This window comes from Mus caroli, unplaced genomic scaffold, assembly GCF_978045245.1.
Source record: "Mus caroli unplaced genomic scaffold, Mus_caroli_1 scaffold_6, whole genome shotgun sequence".
Taxonomy (NCBI): Eukaryota; Metazoa; Chordata; class Mammalia; order Rodentia; family Muridae; genus Mus; species Mus caroli.
The window spans coordinates 112974369-112991464 of record NW_028227261.1 but is presented as its reverse complement, the minus strand read 5'-3'; the positions used below and the strand labels follow the sequence as shown (position 1 = coordinate 112991464).

General features: G+C 48.8%; 2 protein-coding genes across 9 annotated transcripts in view; both read right to left on the bottom strand.

Annotated features, from left to right (window-relative positions):
- Nucleotides 1-1327: 1327 nt before the first annotated feature.
- On the bottom strand, nucleotides 1328-13720 carry Spmip6 (sperm microtubule inner protein 6). Of its 3 annotated transcripts, none has more exons than XM_021160463.3 (7): nucleotides 13410-13720; nucleotides 7744-7888; nucleotides 4828-4940; nucleotides 3848-3923; nucleotides 3421-3655; nucleotides 1880-1966; nucleotides 1328-1477 (listed from the first exon to the last, which is right to left on the bottom strand). In XM_021160463.3, the coding sequence occupies exons 1-7, from the start codon at nucleotides 13542-13544 to the stop codon at nucleotides 1375-1377; spliced, it is 894 nt and encodes a 297-aa protein (XP_021016122.1). In that variant the 5' UTR covers nucleotides 13545-13720; the 3' UTR covers nucleotides 1328-1374. The 3 variants fall into 3 exon arrangements, with proteins under 3 accessions (XP_021016122.1, XP_021016124.1, XP_021016123.1); XM_021160464.3 differs by having other exon boundaries at nucleotides 1336-1477; nucleotides 3426-3655; XM_021160465.3 differs by lacking the exon at nucleotides 3421-3655 and having other exon boundaries at nucleotides 1332-1477.
- A 351-nt stretch (nucleotides 13721-14071) lies between these two features.
- The window catches only part of Fam219a (family with sequence similarity 219 member A), a 53071-nt gene continuing 50046 nt past the window's right edge, over nucleotides 14072-17096 (bottom strand). For 4 of the 6 annotated variants that reach the window (XM_029476393.2, XM_021160082.3, XM_029476395.2 and 1 more), the window contains exon 6: nucleotides 14072-16803. In XM_029476393.2, coding sequence (XP_029332253.1) covers nucleotides 16645-16803 — 159 coding nt within the window. In that variant the 3' untranslated portion in view covers nucleotides 14072-16644. The remainder of the gene's footprint in view (nucleotides 16804-17096) is intronic. The other 2 variants (XM_021160083.3, XM_021160085.3) reach the window with 1 other exon arrangement.

Sequence of the window (17096 nt, the reverse complement as noted above, 5' to 3'; positions counted from 1 at the left end):
TATCTGTGATGGTTTGAATAAGAATGGCTCCCACAGACTCATATATTTGAATGCTTAGGGCCTGGGCATGGCACTCCTTGAAAGGATTACAAGGATTAAGAGTCATGGTCTTGTTCGAGTAAGTGTGACCTTGTTGGAAGAAGTATGTCACTGGGGGTGAGTTTTGACGTTTCAAAAGCCTATACCAGGCTCAGAGTCCTCTGCCTGTAGATCAGGAGGGAGGACTCTCAGCTGCTTCTCCACCATACCTTCCTGCTGCTATGCTCTGCTATGATCACAGACTAACCTCTGGAACTGTAAGTAAAACCCCAATTAAATTATTTTATAAGAATTGCCATGGTCATGGCATCTCTTCACCATGCAATGGAACAGTGACTAAGACAGGAGTCTTCAGGAATCTGTTCCCTCAAGGTCTGGGGAGCTGTATTCTTTTAAGAACTGACACAGGGCTGGGAAGATAGGAAGCAGATAAAGCAAGCTCACTGACCCAAGTTGGATTTCAGGAACCCGCAGGCTGGGAAGGAGAGGGTAGACTCCCTCAAGTTGGCCTCTCACCTCCACCTGTTACGGATAAGTGTAAAAACGGCTTTAAAAACTCTGGGATGACCTGTGCTCCCATTTCCCACTGGCAATACCCCAGTCAAGGACGCCTTGGAGGGATCTTGTAGACCCAAAGAGCCTATGTTCCGAACTGTCAGCTCGCAGCACTCAGGACCAGACTAGCAGTACCCCAGTTTCTGCTCGGTATTTTGCAATGCCCACTACACCCTAATATAACGGTGTAGCTCCTTCTATTAGTGACAACCTTTAGTTAGAAATGATTGTGCCATGCCATGCCCTTTCCCCTAGAGGGAGCAGTGGTGCAAGACAATGGGGAAATACTAACCCCCTAGAGATTCTAGAATACCCGCCCCCCCCTCCACCTCCTAGCCCCACTCCCTCCCTTGCAGGACAGAGCAGAACTTTCTGTTACAATGTGAAGTTTCTTGATCATGAATTCTTCCAAAATGATGTTTGGTAGCTCTTAGACTTGGAAGGGTGAGGGCAGCAAACATTTCTGAGCACAGGGAGCATTTGGGAGGCTGTGATGGAGATCTGGGATCTGAGATGTGAGAGGAATCTAAGTTTGTGGGTATAATGACCGCTAAAGGGTCTTCAAGTAGAAAGATCTGGATGGTTAGAGGGACTCGTCTCTGTGGTGACGGGGAGAACACCAGCTGGATTGCTGATATATCTATCAGGAGGTCGGTCTGAGATGGGTGGGGGTGGGTTTCCTTATCTCATACAGATCCTTCCAAGGAAGGACACAGCAAGCAGTCTTTGTGGTGAAGAGTTTATTGAGCCACTTCCTCCCTTGGCCTGGTCAAAGCTTTACTAGGAAGGGTAGACAGGACAGGTCTCAGACACAAACTCAGGATGGACTACATAGTTGTTTCTCTGGGAACCACCAGTCTTCTTGAAGTGACTTGTGTCCCATCTGCAAGGAGAGATGAGTCACTCCAGTTTTCAACGTTAACCTTATCTCAGCGTTTTATCTCTGACACTGACCGATCACTGACCTCAAGTTCTGCTGTTGAGTTTCTGAAACCCAAGACACAGCTTCCCAACCTTGACCTCTTACCCTTCGTATAAAGCCCTGGGACCCGATTCCGTTGACTCTAGGTCAGCTGTCAACTCAATCCGTCAAGCCTGGCCTCTTGGCGGTTTTCTGGCCTCTACCAACCATTGACGTCCCATGGCGCTAGCGCCCCCTGGCTTTAATTTCCTGTCTCTGCGCCGCAACAAACATTTCCCACCCCAAGTAGTCTCCTGGCACACCCCCACTGTCACTAAAGGAATTCCTCCAGTATGCAAGTGGATGCATCTGCGCCAAACTTACCTAAGGTTGGGATACGGGTAAAATGATGGCGGGGGAGTTGTAACAGCACATTGCATTCCTGGCCGGTGACCGAAGGGCGACACACTCCTAATGGAGTAAAAAACAGCAGGGAGAGGTCAGGTTTTTGTTTTTGTTTTTATATCCTCACATTCCAACCTCTCAGACCAAGAACCTGGATACAGAATCAGTCTTACGGTTCCTTCCTTGCCCTTCATAAACTCTCACTACAGCACGACCTCTGGGAAGGCTCCAGAAAAGTCCTCTTCCCATTAAGGTCTGGTTTCTGCCACCAGAATTCTGGGGAGGATGATCAGACATAGTCTTTAGGATCCAACATCCCCACCTCCACCCCCATTAAGACAGCGATTTCTTCAATGCCAGGAGGTAGGCAGTGTTTCCAGGCCATCTAGAGACTCAGATACTTTCCCATACTTGCAGATACTTTCTCAGTTTTCCCCGCCCCTTCGGAGGGAAAGGACCAATCTTTGACAATGAATCAGGCTTGAGGAGGGGGCAGGCGATGATCATAGGATTAGGGGCTGGGTTCAAGGCCCTTCTGCACGCTCTTGGAAGTCCCGCTCCCAGGCTACACCCGCATTGTCAGCTACGGCTGGATACAAGTTCTGCTGTTGAGTTTCTGAAACCCAAGACACAGCTTCCCAACCTTGACCTCTTACCCTTCGTATAAAGCCGTGGACCCGATTCCGTTGACTCTAGGTCAGCTGTCAACTCAATCCGTCAAGCCTGGCCTCTTGGAGGTTTTCTGGCCTCTACCAACCATTGACGTCCCATGGCGCTAGCGCCCTCTGGCTTTAATTTCCTGTCTCTGCGCCGCAACAAACATTTCCCACCCCAAGTAGTCTCCTGGCACACACCCCCCCGCTGTCGCTAAAGGAACTGCCTCCAGCATGCAAGTGGATGCATCTGAACAGTCTATCACACTCACAGACTCGAAACCCTTTCTCAGACTACAGAGGTATTGTCTCCCGTGAATGGATGCAGGCTGGATGCTGAGTTCTCTGTGCACTTAGCTTTAACACTCAAGGAAGCCAAGGACGCTGTGGGAAAGCAGCAACCTCTTCCTTGCCCCTAGCGACCATCGTGCCAACTACTGATTGATTGTGCGCCTAGAACCAGGCAGAGAGAACATGCTGAAGACTAGAACCTCTGTCTCCAGACCCAGGGGTCCAGTACATGAGTGTAAGGAAAGGATGCGACTGTTGTGAGGGAGTTTGGAATCCTCTGAAACTATTTTTGCAGAATTTCCAAAAACACAAACACTTGTCGTGTTGACCTTGAGCACGGCTGGAAAGGACAGGATCGAGGACTTGGGAGTAACCTTTGTGCTGGTTCTCTGCCTTAGTTGTTCGCTTGTGCCCTGGGGGCCCTGAAAGCAGGCAGAAGCCGATGGGGCCCTGGCGTGGAACCAACAAGGCTAGAATGAAGCAGAGTGAGTGCCTGCAGCCGAGCAGGGCGGGACTTTAGGGGGCGGGGCTCGTTTGTGGGTGGAGCCCGGACAAGGCGGGCGGATCCCTGCGAACCTTACAGTCGGCTGCTGCGAGCATAAGGGCCGCAGGCGGCGTTCTGAGCTAGGCTCCCCGAAGGTGCAGTAGTCCATCCCGCGCAGACAGTAGTGGCGGCCGGAGCAAGGGCTTTCATATCCTTGGTATGGCAATCGGCCCGGGAGAGGGTCCACGCACCCACAGCGGGGTACAATCTGCGGCAGAGTCCGGTTCCGAGACAGCGAGTTCAGCATGTTCACCACTACCTCGCGCTCTGAGCCCAGTGTCCAGGATACCCAAAGAACCAGTGTCAGAGGGATGGGGGAAAGCAGAGTCAGAGCCAGAGGCAGCGACAAAAATGGGGACAGAGCTACAATTACACCCTATGTTCCTCCAGATCCCCATTCTGCCCTCTGCCTTCCTCGTTCGCACTCAGTAATCTTTCCACCGTCCCTCCACCGTTTACCGTAGGCGTTGAGGCGCTCCGGCTTAGGAGGATATTCCAACGGCATTCCTCGAACTACTGACTCCATCCCGGTGTCCTGGAAGTGGCACACGTGGTACCTTAAGCTCTAACTCGACACATTTGCTACCTCTCTTTTTGGGGGGGGGTGCTCTGAGGGGGAAATGCCCTCCCAGAATATCCAGACTGTCTTTCAAGCGGAACAGTCCCCTCTCCTCAGCAGCTCCCCTGTTCTCCTGGGTTGTTTCGAGTTGTTGCCGGGCAACGCATTTACTCCGCCTACGCGGGGAAGGTGAGGGTGAGGATGCTAGAACAGTGGCAGGGTGGTAGAGGTGTTTTTAGGCCTGGGACTTTGACAATCCTACTTTAGCATTTACCTATATGTCATTTGTCACGTCTCTAATGTGGGGAGGGAGCTATGAATATTGCTTTTTCAGAATCACTTGAGGGAACTTAGGAGGGGAACTCAGTTCACGAAAAAGTTCTCTGAAACGAGGGGTTCAGTAAACTATCAGTCTACATTTAAACACGGCTGCTCTGGGTTTGGGTCTACCTCACATTCCCTGAGAAAGGCTTGGGCCTCACCGGGACTCCTTATCTCATTCTTCTCTTTGCCCTTGTTCCCATCACAGAGGAGGGGAAGGCCTGGCAGGGAGACTCTAGCTCCTTACTGATTCAAGGGGAGCCCTGGTGTCACAGTAGCCAGATTAGACGAGGCAGCACTACTTAGCAAACGTGAAACTAGTCGAGGAGCGCACACTGGTCATGTCACCACCAAGCTGGGTCAGAGGATGGAACCTAGGGGTCTATCATAGCCCAACTCCTGGCTTCCATTGTCAGCTATAAAATAGAAAACCGTAGTTTACAGATGGGGAAGAGACCCTGCAGAACGGAGATGCTGTGTGTGTGTGTGTGTGTGTGTGTGTGCGCGCGCGCACACGTGTCCCAGACCTCAGACAGTTGTGGCAGGCACAGTAAGGTACCTTGGACAGTCGAGGAAGACAGCCGGTATACTTGTTCCAGTAGTTGCTGCAAGGACTCGTCTTCAACGTGTTGTACCGGTCATTGTCCAGGTAGCTCGGACAGCATTTGTCCTCTTCAGCATAGGAGTGGAGATGTCAGACAGGATTATTTCCCAGGCCATCCAGAGCCTGGGACCTTCTAGATGTTTCTTCCCTAACCTCTACCACAAAGCTGACCCTCACTGACCCCAGCTCCCAAGTGCTGAGACTACAAGGCCGGAAGCACCATGCCCTATCTACCACACGTGTTTTTCATTCCGTTGAGATCATGTCTCACCTAAGGGACACCTTTGAGCAAGCTTTGGAATCTTTGAGCTATAAGATTTCATCCTGGCTGCACCCTCTTTGAATCTGCTAGCCTGGAAATGATGCCTCCCTCTCTCTACCATATCCCAGGCCCCAAGGTCTGCCTATTCAACCTTGAAAGCACTTGAATTTCTCCCCTCTTCCTTTATGATCTCATTCCTTTATCCCTGTGATACCTTCGCCAGGAGACAAAAATAATGTCATGGTTAGCAGAATAGACTCTGCAGTACAGTGCCTGGCTTCAAATTTCAGCACAGCAGGGGAAAAAAGTGTAAGGTTGTTGTGAGCTCCAGATGAGGAAATCTATACAAAAGTTTTAGGAAAATGCTGAACACAGTGGCTCATACCTGTAACTCAGCAGGCTGAGGCAGGAGGATTGCTTTGAGTTTAAGGCCAGTCTGGACTATATATCTTGATTAAAAATTCCAAACCAAACCAAAACCCCTGATACTCCCAGTCCTGAGGAGGTGGAGGCAGGCACACCATGAGTTTAAGGACCTCCTTGGCTGCAAGTTAAGTTCAAGTCGAAGAGGAGGAGGAGGAGGAGGAGGAAAAGAATGCTTGCTGCATAGGAAGCTATTCTGATTAGCCTACTGGCCTCCTTGTTCCATCTTTGAAATTCTGCAATTCAGCATCAACACAGAAGCTATGATAGTTTTCCACAAGTGAAATTTAGCCAAGATAACGATTCTAGCTCAAAAACATTTTAATACTGCCCCATCTCTTAACCCTGTCCTACAAGGCCCTTCTTGTCCATTCCTCCAAACCTGAAGGATGGAGACAGAGATGACAGGATTACCTGGTGGTGCACTCCTGTAATCCCAGAATTTGTGGGGGCTTAAGTTGGAGGCTCACTAAGAGCCTGGGTGACATTGTGTATTCTAGGCTATCCGGGGCTACAGAAAGATCCAGTGGATAAAGGCATTTGCTACCAAACCTGACAACCTAAGTTCAATCCCCGGGACCCACATAGTAGATTATGAAAGCTGTCCTCTAACCTCTGCATATGGGCTGTGACATTGGCTTGTGCCCCTCCCCCATACACATACATACTAAAGAAATAAATGTTATAAAAATAACTTGACACAACTCTTACTCCCAGCACTCAGGAGGCAGAGGCAGGCAGATCTCTATGAGTTCCAGGCCAGCCTGGTCTACATATCAAGCTCTGTGCTGGACAAGGGTATATAGTGAGACACTGTCTTAAAACAAACAAAACAAAACAAAACAGAACAGAACAAAAATAAACCAAAACCCCTACAAAACCATAAAAGAAGCAAAAGAAAAATAGCTGTGTGGTGAGGAGGGGTGAAGGGGGAGAGTACTAACATTTGCCACTCTAAGTTGGAGGGCTTGACATACTGAATGTGAAGTGTTTGAGCATCCAGGTTCAAGCTCGAGAGAATGGGATGCTCGTGAGGGTCAAGGGAATAAAGCCACGGGGCTGGAAGACCCACGGTTATGATCGCTGCTTGCTTTCTCAGAGGACCTGAGTTCAATCCCCAGCATCCACACGGCAGCTCACAACTGTCTATAATTCCAGTTCCAAGGGATCTGACAGCCTCTCACACACACACACACACACACACACACACACACACGCACGCACGCACGCACGCACGCACGCACGCACGCACGCACACACGCAGGCAAAACACCAATGCACAGGAAAAAAACAATCACTTTTTAAAAGTAATTAAGATGAATGGTGGTGCATGACTTTAACGCCAGCACAAAGGACAGACAGGGCTAAAACACAGAAACTCTGATTAGAAAAACCAAAACCTACCTACAGACTGACCAACCAACCAACCGATCAAAAAAAGTAAAGCTATGGATGGGTTATGTAAAATGGCTTCAGGGGAAGAGAAGATGGCTCTGGATAGCACTCAGAGAAAGTTCACGTATCCTCAGTGAGTGTACAAGGGACTCAGGGAAGGTGAGGAAGGATATTACTTCTGACAGAGCAGTCTGGAGCCTGAAGCGCAAGCCTAGTCTCAGAAGGCAAATGCTGAGGGCTCCCATGGGTGGGGTAATCGCACATACATGTGCAGCGTCAGTGTCCCCGGCTCCCAGCATTAACTTAGGGTTATCAATTCCTTCAACATATATTTGTGAAGAGCAAACAATTTGAGAAGAACAAGACAAAATATTTAGGCAGAAAGAAAATGTCCCCAGCTGTAGAGGGGATGAAATATATATATAGAGAAAGCCAATGGGAAAGGGTTGCTAAGGAGATAGGTCGTCGAGGTGCTTGATTAGGGAAGTGGAACAAGTCACGAGTACAGGATGGAGATCAGGGTCCAAATTGGGTTCAAGTTGAGGGTCATTGCTGGGCTCATTCTAAGGTCAAAAATTTTTTTTCTTTGCCCTTGATAATCACAGGGTCGAGTATGAGCAGTCTCAGCTAGCTTTGCCGACTGCCTGTCTATAGAGACCCATGAAACCTATGCCTTGTTTGGCATTCTTCCCTCAACTGAAAACAAGGGGGCCCCCAAAAGGTCTTCATCTGGGTTTCCACAGATATATTCAAACAAGGAGTGATGGGCTGGGGTGAGATGGGGGCCCTACCTTCATCTGGAGAGAGCCAGTATTTCTCAGGCAAATAAGGGTGACCTGATATGGAACTCTTATAAGTGTAGTCCTGTGCGGCACATTTGGTCATCTTCTGCAGGGCCTCAGGGTCCACGTGGCGGTGCATAGTCTGAGTCAGACCCTAGGCGGAGGGAGAGAGGAAAAGTGTCCAGGTTCAGGGAGATTCCAAGCCTTGGAACCTTGGTGGAGTTAGATCTAGTTTGTCTTATAAGGCCAGCCTGGCTGGATCTCCATGTACCCCCCACTACAAGAGGGGTGGGTTCTCCCATCACACTGAGCCTTCTGCATAGGCCTACTTTTGCTTTATTTTTCTGTGTGTTAAGTGTTTTGCCCATGTGTATCTATGTGCACCACACCTATGCAATGCCTGAAGAGGCCAGAACCACAAGTACTAGAGTTACTGATACTTGTGAGGCTCCGTATGGGTGTTGGGAACTGGACCTGCAAGAGCAGCCAAAGCTCTAACCACCGAGCCACCTCCCTAGCTCCCAGACCTGTTTATAAATAATTTATTGCCCTTTTTTTCTTGTTTGTTTATTTTCTTGCCTAAAGTTGACACATGAAACTAGGCTCCGGGTGACTTCATTTCTGCTGTTTCCTGGCTGAGAGGTAGCTTCCAGAAGGCCAGAGATGTGTGCTTCTTGTTCTCTCTTCTAGACTGTGCACTCACCAGGAACAGAGCTGGAGTCTCCTCTAGCAGGGCCAGTGGATACAACCTAGAGCTTCGAGACAGGCTGGTTTCCTGGGAACTGACTGTGTTATGCAGATTTCTTGGACAGGGAGGGCATCTGGGACCTTAAAGTGGAAGGATGGGTTTGGTGGGATGTCTGCTATAAAATGTGCTAGGCTGTCTCTAACAAGACCCTGATTCTGCTGTGGTCCTTTCTCTGACACCATATGACCCTCGACCTTGAGAGTCTGTCCTTATCCAGCCCTGATATTTTCCCCATTCTTAATCTGGACTCTGGGCCCCTCCACTTATTGAAGTTCACCTCACCCCAGCCCATCACTCCTTGTTTGAATATATCTGTGGAAACCCAGATGAAGACCTTTTGGGGGCCCCCTTGTTTTCAGTTGAGGGAAGAATGCCAAACAAGGCATAGGTTTCATGGGTCTCTATAGACAGGCAGTTGGCAAAGCTAGCTGAGACCGCTCCCACTCAGCCATATGATTATCAAGGGCAAGGGAGCTTTGTGTGTATGGCTAATGTCTGGCTGCTCCCAGAACAGTCCTTAGTTCAGGACCTTCTGGGATAACGTGTGCCTAGCTGGTGTTGTTCTGACTTATGTGGCACGGTGACAGTCCCTTGTGGGAAAGCAGTGTGGGAGCAGTGTGTGCAAGGGAGCCGAGGCTCAGGGCTTCCCCGAGCTTCACACACAGGGCCTAGCTACATTTAAACCTACTCAGATGTGCATTCATATACATATATACACACACCAAACACTCTAATACACACACACATACACACACATGTGCATGGTGTGCAGACATATATGCAAGCAAAACACTAAAGAAAAAATGGAAAACGCTGGAAGGAGACTGTCAACATCAACCCCAGGACAGACAGACAGACAGACACACAGAGGGAGGGGGAGAGGGGGGGGGAGAAGAAGATGAAGAAGAAGAAGAAGGAGAAGAAGAAGAAGAAGAAGAAGAAGAAGAAGAAGAAGAAGAAGAAGAAGAAGAAGAAGAAGAAGAAGAAGAAGAAGAAGAAGGAGAAGAGAAGGAGGAGGAGGGGAAGGAAGGGGAGGGGAGAGGGAAAGAGAGAGAAAGAGGCATTTATTTAGATGCATGCACACATAGGAACTATCCATCTTTGTGTTAAGAGGTGTCCCTAAGATGTTTGTGATCTTTGCTTCTGCTCATAAATAGAAAACGAAAAGAGCTTGTGTCTGAGGCCTTGAGCGATTTTGCCAGCTGCCAGCACATGCCCACTGCTAGTCTGGCTGGGCTGTTGCTTGCAGACCCTAACACCAGTATCCCCATACTTTTCCTCGTGTGGGGATCTGGTTTTTTGGAAAGGTCCCTTTAATCTTCAGCCTAGGGTAATGGCCCAGCTGCCAGCCTGGAAGAGGACTACGGGAGCTTTTTTAACAATCTACGGATGCTCGGATGCTCGGATGCTCGGCTGCCTTCAGGACTCTTGCCAAGGGGGCTCGGGGGAGCCTTGGGACCTTTTCAGAGCCAGAGCCAGGAAGTCAACCCGAGGCAAAGACTAGAAAGGATTAGTAGGTTTAACTGCTTCATAAGGAATAATCCTTATTTTAGCCTTGGTCCTTCTGTCTTACCTTCAGTTTCAGAGAACCAGAACTGCCAATCTCTGAGCTTTTTGCAATCCTGTATCCTTAAGCTGAATGATGCCGGGCTCCCCACTGCTAGCTTCTCACCCGCATCTCAGATGTGCTAGGTCAGTTCCTGCTTAGCAAGTTCCCTCTTGCCAGGTGGGTTTCCCTGTGGTTGGCCCTTTCTCACCATCCTTGTGAATCCAGCTCTCAAGTATCTGGTTACTGTTGTTCCAGGCAGGGGTCAGAATGCATGTGTGTTCAATTTTAGCCCAGAGGACATGGCTGCTTTATGTATCCCATACACTAATCAGTCACATGCTGCAAATCTCTCGGTTTGCGGCTTTTTTTTTTCTTTAATTTTCTTTATGGCTTCTTTGATGAACAGAAGTTCTTAATTTAAACCAGTTGAATTATTAATGTTTGATGGTTAATGCTTCTTATGACTAAAGGAATCTCTCCGTACTCTCAGATAATGGGAACAACATCCTGTATTCTCTTCTGAAAACTATATGGTATTACTTTCCATATTTAATCTGCCAGGACTTTCATTTTGGGTGTGGTGTGAATTAGGTATTAATTTTATTTCTGTCCATATGAAGAACTAGTTTTCTTACTAAGGAGTCTATTTTTTCCTGTGGATTTGTCACGCCACTGTGAGCCTGATAAATCTTTTTCCATAGCTCTGTTATCAACCATTTTTGCTGAATATTGTTTCCATATATGTATGAGTCTGTTCTTGATATATGCTATTTTGTTTATTCATCTATTTGTGACTTTTTATAACTTTGTAATTAATATATGTAATTCATATCTGTTTGGGAGATTCTTTATCCTGTGTGACTCTCTCTCTCTCTATATATATATGTTTATGTGTGTAACTGTACATTTATGGACATTTGTGTAAAGGCCCAAGGTCAGGTCAATATCCAATGTCTTCCTTTATTGCTCTCTGCCTTACTTTTGAGACAGGGTCTCTCAATGGATGGACCCAGTGCTCACTGGTTGTTTAGTCTGATTACTCAGAAAGTTGCAGGGATCTGCCTGTCTCTACTTCTCCAGCCATGGACTTGCAAGAGCTAATCACTGCATCTGGATTTGTACAGTGGGTGTTGGGAATTGAATTTACATACTTATGCTTGCTCAGCAATCACCTTACCAACTGAGCCATCTTCCCAGCTTCATTAAAAAAATTTTTTTTTCTCCCGAGACAGGGTTTCTCTGTGTAGCCCTGGTGGTCCTGGTACTCACTCTGTAGACGAGGCTGGCCTCGAACTCAGAAATCTGCCTGCCTCTGCCTCCCAAGTGCTGGGATTAAAGGCATGCGCCACCACCGCCCGGCATTTTATTTTTTATTTATTTTTTTATTTTTTGAGAAAGGGTCTTACTATGTACCTCTGGCTGTCTTTGGCTGTCGCTGTATTGACCTGACTGGCCTTCAACTCAGAGATCCACCTGCCCCTGCCTTTCCAGTGCTGGGTGGGATTAAAGGGATGGGCACCCTGGCCTAAAACATATTTTGTGTGTGTGTGTGTGTGTGTTGTGAAGCAGGAGAACAACTTGTAGGAGGAGTCTGTCTTCTCCTCCCAGAGATTAAACTCAAGCCAGTGCAGTGGCTTTACTCATTGAGCCATTTGGCAGCTTTTTTTTTTTTTTAGGTATACAGAATAAAAATAAAGCTTAATGTACAGACTTAAGGCTTCCTATTTTCTAGTTCACTAAAGTTAAAGAAGAATTAGGTGACTCTAAACCTCACCTTTGCTTCCAGGCTGTCACCCAGACTGCCCCCTCAACCTCCATCTCCCAGTGGCAGACACTGCAGACAAGTGCAGCTTCTCCCAGTGGTCGGTTTGTTTTCAATTTTACTAAAGTTGCTCAGACTATTCCTTTTATCTATTTTCTTCTAGGTCCTCCGTTCGATTATTTGTCTGTGTCTTCTCTTTATTGGTTAGTCTCTTTAGAGATTTGTCTCAGTTTTAGCAAAAAAACCAACTCTTGCCCTACATCCCTTGGTTAAAGTTTAAAAAAAAATTGTCAATTCCAGTATCTGAAGTTCTCAGAGGTAAAGTCTGTTATTTCTGGTAATTTTGTAATATGGTGTTTTCTTTTTTCTTTCTTTTTTTAAAAGCAATGTTGGGAGTGACATCTGGGACCTCACGCACACTGGGCAAGTGCTATACCACCACGGGATGCCATCAGCCTCCATTGATGCCTTTATCTTAGCATAAACTTCGTGGGTTTGGTCTCCCTTTGGAAACCTGAAAACTTTCAGTGAGGACGCTTTCCCATAGAAGTTATACAGTGTGTGTATGTACATGCATGTGTGCACATGTGTGCTAGTATGTGTGTGCGTGTATGCAGGCCTGTATGTTTGCAGGCATGCAAGCACGAGTACGTGTGTGTGTGTGTGTAAAGAGTCAGAGACATTGAACCTTCTGGAATTCAGATTCATTTCCCTTACTTTTAGTTAGTTTAACACGAACGTCTCTCGTAGTATTGGTAGTGGCATTTGTTGTCAGGCAATTGTGTCTTTTTAAGTATATTTATCACTCATGATTGTCTAAAAACTAACTTTATGTGAGACTTAGGGCTTTGAGACAGGTATCCATATGCAGCCTAGTCTGTCCTTGAATTTACCATCCTCCAAATTTCTTCTCCTTGTGTTCTACAGAACATATTTAGACATAATTTTTAAAAAAATCTACTCATGAATTCCTTTTGTCACCACCACAGGCTCTAATTCCCTACATGCATTGTTTCTCTTCTACCCCCCAGTCAGAGGGGAACTTGACACCCATGCACAGACAGGCCTTGGGACTTTGTTGGCCTGCTCTACAGGGAGCCCCAAAACATTTGCATATCCCTGTCACATGGAACTCTCACCTCTTGTTTTTTTTATTTTTTGCTTTTATTTATTTATTTATTTATTTTTGAGACAGAATTTCTCTGTGTAGCCCTGGCTGTCCTAGAACTTGCTCTGTAAACTAGGCTGGCCTTGAATTTACAAAGATCTGCCTGCCTCTGCCTCCCAAGTGCTGGGATTAATGGTGTGCTCCACCATCTGGCAATTTAAAGCTTATCTTAGTAAATCCAAAGCGACCTCAAAATGTCTGGGCATGGTTCCTACCTGCAATTCCAGCCAGTACGTGGGAGGCTGATGTAGGATTGTCACAAGTTTTAGGTCAGGCTAGGCTACACAGTGAGGCCTTGTCTCGATAAATAAGTAAATAAATACATAAATGAAATTAAAACAAAACAAAACCTGAAACAGGAAATAACTACAAACACAGAGATGTCCGAATGCCAGACGCCCAGCCGCATGGCCATACTCCTTCCATCCCTTTTGCAGCCTCTACTTACTGGGGTCACAAACTTGTTGGCTTCCCAGGCCCATAGTGGTGGGTCCTTATAGACCTCCTTGATGGAGGTAGGAGCCCTGTAGGAGTCACTGTAGGTGCTGATGGGGGTCTTGGTCTTCCGGGAGAAGAGGAACATGGTAGGGTCTCAGGGATGCTGTAGTGGGCTTTGCCTCTCAAGGACTCCTGCTGGACATTGGTGACTACCCCTTCCCCTAAATAGCCCACACCTCCGGCCTGGAAGGTGCCCCTAGATGCTGTGACCCCTTCCTTTGGGGGACCTCTCAGTATCTTCCCCCTCAGCTTTCTTGTTTCCTACCCCACCCAACTTCCCTTTTAGGATAGGCAATGCCCATTATGATATCACTTGCCTTGGTCCCATCCCTGCACAGAAGGCCTAATTTCCTCCCCATGCCAGCCCCTTTCTGCCTTGGGCTCCTCAAAATATCCAAGTTCCAAGAGTTCAGAAGGCCACAGAAAACTTGCAGGACAGACTCACTGGTGAAGAGAGGCAGAGGTTCCGATTCACAGTCTGACGTTGTGACTCACCTAGGGCCACACATCAGTAGTGAGCAGAGGTGGAGGGACATGTGTATCCAGGGGGTCAGTTTTTCGCCCTTCCTCAGCCCCCTTGTGTGGCCCACACCCCAGGTAAGGAGCCGAGTCTGGCTTGTTTGATGCTTTTAATATCATTATTTTGTGTTACACGATACACAACCAAGGCTGATGGTCAATACTGCGATGGAAATGTTAAAAAAAAATATTATACACGGCTCATGTCTTCCACACACCTTCTTGGAAATAAATTAGTGAGCTCGGAGAAACCTGGCTGGGTAGCAGCCGCAGCCAAGGGTGGGGGAGTGTTAAGGCAGTATCTACAAGGGGGGGGGGAGCTGGGGGTGGGGGGGCAAGCTGAGGCCCTGACTCGTCCCCTTCAACTTCCAGGCAGGGAAGGAGGGAACTGTGTGCTCTCCTTGGACTTGGAAGCGGCAGGCTGCCAGCTTCCTACCCCTACCCGCTGTGTATACACCACCTTAGTCTAATGCCCTTGGCTCTCAGGGGCACACACGTTGAATTAGAATCCCACAGGAAGTCAGAGGCAAAGGCAGCAGTCTAAAGAGAGGAGGCACCCGTGTTCTAGAAGGGTGAGTCGAAGAGCCCAGTGGGGATGCGGTGGGGGGAGTTCTAGCGTTAGGGCCCAGATGATGAGTGGTAGGGATGCGAACTGGGGTGGGAGAGGGGGCTCAGATGGGGCCACCATGGGCCTGTGGCCCCTGCAGATGCTTTCTCTGGCTTGCCTCCTTTGGCATTTTCTTATCTAATTAGGATCTCTGTACTAGGGGGAGGTGAGCTGGGCTGGAGGTGCGGGGAGTTGGCAGCTCCTGGAAGTGGTATAGAGAGAGGTGCTTCCCTTCCTAAACCAACAGCCCCACTCCTCCTCCTCCTCACCACCCCCACTCTAGGCCCTGGCACCTGGAGAGTGACATGTGAGTAGGATCCAGAGGGTGGAAATGCTGGCATGTGGGGCGCCTGGAGGAGAGACACTCTGGTCGCACTGGCTCAGTAAGAGGGAGGCTCGTGGGGCCGAGGCGCAGCAGCCTGAGGCTCTCTCTGCTTGTATTTGTCTTCAGCCATGGGAGAGCTACCATCTCACTGAGCTATAGCCTTAGCTTTCCTCCCTCAAACCAGACCAGCAGCAGAAGCAACAGTATATATGACACCCAGTACAGTTACACACACATACACACACACACCACTTTCCCCGAAATAAATCTTCATGTACTTCCCATGTCCGTGCACATACACCTCCAGGTACCTCCTGAGATCAAAGACACACAGATGTCATAGTCTTTTGCAGAAACTCCTGTGAAGAAATTCCTTCTGGTATGAAAAGACTCTGTCGGTGATGTCAGCTACTCTTTATTTTCTAGTTGTGAGAACTGAAGCCCTGGAGAAGCCTGGGAATTGCTTAGGAGCTCAGGGAGAATGCCGAGGCTGGGACCAGAACCCAGGTTCCAGATGGCCAGGCTGTGCTTTCAGTCCACTGCATTCTCATTCCCAAGCAGCCTCTCACTGAATTCCCAGACCACAGCCATTTCCCCATCTCGGACACCAATCTGGTTCCCTGGACAGATAGGCTCAACACACACTCGGGCACAACACACACGCACACACACACACACACACACACACACACACACACACACACACACACATGTGCACGTGCGCGCGCACACACACATGCACACACACACATGCACACACATGTGCATACCATACCATACCATACCATACCATACCATACCATACCATACCATATGCATACAGCCACTTGGCTCACTGTATTTTCTTAAGCTTGCTCTTGAAGAGCCTTTCTGGAAGCCTGCCTCCTGGACTTTGAGCTAGGGTGAAATGGCAATGGGCACAGGAGGCCAGCCTTATCTCTTGCTTCCAGCCTAGAACCAATAGACAGAAGACTGGGGGTGGCAGGGTGGCGTGGGGATGAGGCAGAGAGACAGATGCACTGGTTAGAGACCGGTGAGAACAGGTCATACCATCCCCAAACCTGGCTTCTTTCTAAGGCCCATCTTACCTTCCCAACCCTCAGAAAGTAAGAAAGCAGGGGAGGGAGACAGTGGAGGGAGTTATCTAATGGAGAGACAGTATCCCTTTGGACAGCGTTGCCAGGCTTCCCATCTAGAGATGAGGGGAAAACACAAATAGGTGTATGGGCTGGCACAGGGTTTGGGGAGAGGGGCTCTGAGGTGTGAGAACTGCCCCCATTGCTTGGAGCCTTTTCTTCTCCAAACCCCTTTCCTTCCTTTCCAAGCTGGGCGTGGGGGGATTCATGGCTTCACTGGCTGGGGCCAACCTTCCGGCCCTGTGATCCCTTCACCCGACGCTTACATTTGGCCTCCTGGCCTTCAGTGCTGCCCCCCTGACTGCAGCTATGGGAGAGGTGGCAGGGTGCTTGGGTGTAGTCCCCCCAAGTAACCGAACAAACAGTGCCTACCCCTCCTCAGCCCCGGGGCTGGGGACAGACCCGGTTTTGGTTTCTCCGGCTCCTTGAACACACAGAGGTACACGTCCTACCATAGGAGGAAGCAATGACTGTTACGAGGTTGGCGGCTGTAAGAGGCGCGGGGCTGGGGACCAGCGGACCAGCAGGGTAGGGGTCTCCCCTGCTGCATCCCACTGGGCCCAGGTCAGCGCCCCGTGCACCGCGGCGACCCCGCCCACTACTGAATGTGGCAGGCGGTGGAGGAAGTGGCCTGACAACACATGCAGGTGGGGTTCACAGACTTGGGGGGGATGAGGTCTAGGTCCTCGTCGTCGGGGATCTCGTCTAACCGGTAGCCATCTTTCAGCAGCTGGATGTTCAAATCTTGGTTGATCTGCTGTAGAAAAGGTTCGAGTCAGCTGGAAGGGCATTACCCTGGGCTGGAGCTGCCTCTGTCACTCCAAGACCACAGAACAGCTCCATCTCATCCCAGGTCTGAGCCTGGCTCTGGTCTCTCTTCCTCCAGACAGGTTTTCCTAAGGCCCAGCCATATACAGGCCCCTTCCTAGTCCAAGGTCAACTTCTTATCTTTACTCTTGATTCTTTTCAGGGTTTGCCCGATTTCAGGTCAATTCGTGTAAAGTGTCGCCCGCATTTCACACCTGTTCTATTTTAGAGCCCCTCTTTAAT